Source organism: Pundamilia nyererei, unplaced genomic scaffold, assembly GCF_000239375.1.
Source record: "Pundamilia nyererei isolate P.nyererei 1_Seehausen unplaced genomic scaffold, PunNye1.0 scaffold00137, whole genome shotgun sequence".
Lineage (NCBI taxonomy): Eukaryota > Metazoa > Chordata > Actinopteri > Cichliformes > Cichlidae > Pundamilia > Pundamilia nyererei.
Window position 1 is genome coordinate 371,508 of NW_005187538.1, and position 4,162 is coordinate 375,669.

At 39.3% G+C, this 4,162-nt stretch overlaps 1 protein-coding gene across 9 annotated transcripts in view; it reads right to left on the reverse strand.

The window, feature by feature from the left end:
* csnk1g1 (casein kinase 1, gamma 1) overlaps window positions 1–4,162 on the reverse strand; it is a 43,412-nt gene that overhangs the window by 31,425 nt on the left and 7,825 nt on the right. For all 9 annotated transcript variants that reach the window (XM_005743956.1, XM_005743954.1, XM_005743952.1 and 6 more), the window contains exons 2-4: window positions 2,199–2,609; window positions 1,962–2,002; window positions 1,016–1,085 (exon numbers count right to left, since the gene is read on the reverse strand). In XM_005743956.1, the coding sequence (XP_005744013.1) occupies window positions 1,016–1,085; window positions 1,962–2,002; window positions 2,199–2,382 (295 nt within the window). In that variant the 5' untranslated portion in view covers window positions 2,383–2,609. The remainder of the gene's footprint in view (window positions 1–1,015; window positions 1,086–1,961; window positions 2,003–2,198; window positions 2,610–4,162) is intronic.

Sequence of the window (4,162 nt, forward strand, 5' to 3'; positions counted from 1 at the left end):
GATAGACGTTTTTATATCGTCATCCGATATATATCGTTATATCGAACAGCCCTATTGGAGAATGGCTTGAGGACGGTCTTGTCAAATTCGACATTCCACCACAGAAAGAAAAAGCTGTTGTCCATGACAATGGTGCTAATGTTGTAGCAGCTGTAAAGATTTTGGTAGAAAAGCATGGACGGGCATCAGCAATTAGATGGCATTCACTGAGCTAAAGGATAAGCAGCTGCAAATGAGCACACCACAGCACATGCTTCAAGATGTAAGTATTCACTAGAATAGTATTTATCAGGTTACCCAGGCTTCTGGAACAAAGATGGCTTGTGACTGCTGCACTGTCTGACCCAGCAGTGGCTCCACGAGGAAAACAACACTATCTTGATCTGAAGCCTAAACAGTAGAACCTGACTAATGAACTGAGCCAAGCCCTTGAGCCAGTTGAAAGGGCTACAGTAATCCTGAGTGGGAAACATTGTGTTACACTCTGTGCTTCAACAACTTGCCCAAAATCTGAAGACGTCCATATAGAGTTGAGTTTTGCGACTTCAGAAGCAAGGTCCGTTCAGGCTCATGTGCCTGAACTGATCACAGCAAAATACAAAAATTATTTTTCTGTTTCAACCTGAATCTCTAAACAAGTTCTTGCCACCTAATGAAGCATTATAGGTCCAAAGCACAGCACAGGTTTTGGCACTCACTGCCAAAACAGAAGCAAAGCAGCCCAATGGAAGTGAAAATAGAAACCACCTTTCATAGTGAACTGCACCTCTGGCAATACTATTTTCACCCAAGGTCACTGTTCAACATGCTTTCTATGCACGTAGGCATTCATCCAGTCATATACACACTCCCGGAGATTAAAGTCAGCTTAATTTCAATATGTAACCTGAGAAGAGTAATCACTTGTTGTGGAAATGATGCAATCTTTAGGCCGATCTTCCAAAACAGTCAAATCACTATCATGAAGTCACATAAAACCACCAGACGGGAGTAGAAAACAAATCTGTGACCTTACCTGCAGTTCCAAGTGTTTTGTAGAACCGGTACTCTAAATGCAGCTGTGGTGCCCTCGACTTCACTGGTTCCTGAATGGTAAACACATCAGACCAGTGTTCAATAAATCGGACAGAAACACTGGAATAAATGCAGTTTTAATGCTATGAATTTCACCTTGCAAATGTTTGTGTATGGGCCAACACTTCAACAAAACATCACATTTGAGCTAAAGAAAAATAGTTTGAATATACTTAAAAATATACCTAAAACAGTCACTTTGCTGTGCCCCCAAACTCTAAACTTTATTTCCAGTTAACTGTTTTGAGCTTTCAAACTCAACACACTTTAAATTGAAACTTCTTTTTTTTTTCAGCTCAAGTGTCAGCACACCATACAATAGAGCGAGTAGCTAAAAGCCATTTGGTTGGTAAGCTTAATACGTTGATTCTGTAGCAAATTACAACTCTCTGGTGAGCAATAATAAGGGCATGAGTCAGGAGCCATGATTTCCAGTCCAGCAGCCGCTGGAGAGACACGCCTAGCTGAGCATCTACACCTCACTCACATTTCTCCTCAAGAACAGTTACATACAACACTACGATTGCACCACTGCAAATTGCAGTCAAAATAGCCCATCTGAAAATCACTTTAATATCAACACCTAATACTGAACACGGAGGAAAGACTAACAGTAAGCATCTGTTTTATTCTGTTTTCAATGTGCTAATCATCTAGTTCAGATTCTCATTATCGCTGACTGTTACATTCAAGCAATTACAATAAAGCAAACCATGCTTTCAATGTTTTCTGTACCAACATTTCTGATCCTACTATTACTAATTTCCGTATTGGACCCTTTTCACATAATGAAGCGCTTTAAAAGTAATGACTTTAGCATTAAAATTGATTCTAAAAATCATCTGCAGATGTGAGAAGTCAAGCAATAAAAGCAAGAGTGCACTTACCAGTTTAATAGCTACATACTCATTTGTGTAGAGATTTTTTCCTGGAATAAGACAGGAGAGCAAAAGCATGGTTCAGATGTTTTAAAAAATAAATTACACTATTTTAGAGAAAAGATAACTCTGTAATAGATTAGATGACATACTTCCAGCAACCTTTGCAGCATCCATGTCTGCTATGTCTGCTAGCAAATCATGTCCTGCATAAATATTTTAACATCTGATTGAGATTCAGCTTACCAAGCTTCAATTCGCCAAAGTTTCCACAACCGATCTTTTTGCCCACACGAAAATTTGGCCCCACCATGAGAACCCCAGAGGAGCTGGAGGAGCCAGATGGCCGCGACGGGTGTCCGCTGCGGCCTCCCTGGGACACTTTAGCGCTCCTTTGTCGGTCGCCATACTTGTCTCTTTGCTGATCCATGGTGAGAGCAGCACAGGTCAGCAGGAGCCTGGAGTGATGTACAAAAAGGCCTCCTGGGCCGGGCCCACCACAGCCACAGCCCTGGTCACTGGAGGTGCCTGGATGGTACAGTCACTCTCATGGGACAAAACTTGATGCAGCTGACCGACACTCCGACCTGTCCTCACCCTCACCTCTAAGAGATGTTAGGCCTCAACATTTGTCACAGGAAGGAGAAGGTGAAAGACCTGCAACAAACAACATATGGCAATACTTAAGATATTACCCTTTAATAAAGAACATTTTACCCTGATTAAACTCTTAAAAACCTCATTGCATCAAAAAGAATACAGATGATCACAGATTAAAATGAACCAGAAAATGAAACTCAAATGTTTAGGTGTTAGATATTAATTTTTTATGTTTTCTCTACTGCTATTACTAGATGAAAAATCTAAAAAGAAAAAAAAAAAAAGAAAAATCACACTTTACTTCATAAGTAAATAATACAAAAGGTTTTTTAATGACAAAATGAAAAATCCAGACTACATGTTAGGTCATAAAATTTCACTGATAGTGATTCCTCAACAACAACAACAACAACACATAATCTAACTTCCCCATAAGAGACCAGGTTTAACTCTCTTTGAAAGTCGTTTACAGGCTGTTAAAAAAGAGAAAAGGAAAAACAAAAAAAACAAAAAAAAACTGTGTTTACAAGTACACAGTGCTAAACAAGGACAAATGGCTCACTCTAACAGGCTGCTGGGTGAAGAGATAGTAATCAGGTCACAGTGGTCATAGAAAACACAGCAGGTAGTTTGAGCATCAACACAAAAACCTTAAGTCATAGTTTGTGTTTCTGAAGGCATCTCACTACCCACAGCTAAACCCCGCCAGACAAAGTCAGAGGAGAATATTATGTAAACAATTATATAAAGCCATGTTGGCTTGCAAGGGCACCGAAGCTCAATTTTATGGACACTGATCCGATTGTTTTGAGCACTCAGTAGAATCCTTTTTGGTTTTAACTTCTTTCCTTACATGATTACATTAAATTATGAGAATTCAGAAGAAAAAAAAAGCAGTTAATATGCATTGAACAATTACTTATGGCACATGCTTTTTATCAACTGCAGGCCTCTTGGGAAAATCCTGTTAACCATTCTCAACAAATTATAACACTGCTGAAGCACGACAAAACGTTGCCTGTTAATTAGGCCGATTGACTATTCTGCTAATTATTTACTCAAAATACCTCTTCAATACTGAAAACAACTTTTTGTGTTTTGAGGAAAAACATCAGCTACTACTGTTTTCATGACAATGCTGTAATTCCTGAGCATGGAAAAACTGCTGCTGAAAGTATTTGTGTGTGGGCTTCTGGATGACTCACGCTCAGTGTTGCCTGCACAGATCTCAGCATCAAAGACAGCTAGTTTGCTCTCAAGGGCAACTGTGCAGTGTTACTATTACATAAAACCAGGAACAGCGCAACATAGCTATAAAACAAGCTTGCAGCAAGGCCCAATGGTGAGCAGCTTCCATTGTGCAAATAAGCATTTTTAGGCCTCACTAACCCAGCATGCACCAGGGTTTACACCAGCTAAGCTAATTCGAGCTACTTAGCTGTACCTCTCAACTGCATCTGTTATGTTGCTCACTTTTACAGTGTTTGTAATGAAATGATCTAACAGATAATACATTTTCCTTTATTGTTAACTGCACAAAATGTTTGTAACTCCAGTTTAGTTGAACTAAACTGTAGTATTTAATTTCTGTCTATAATTATCACTAATTC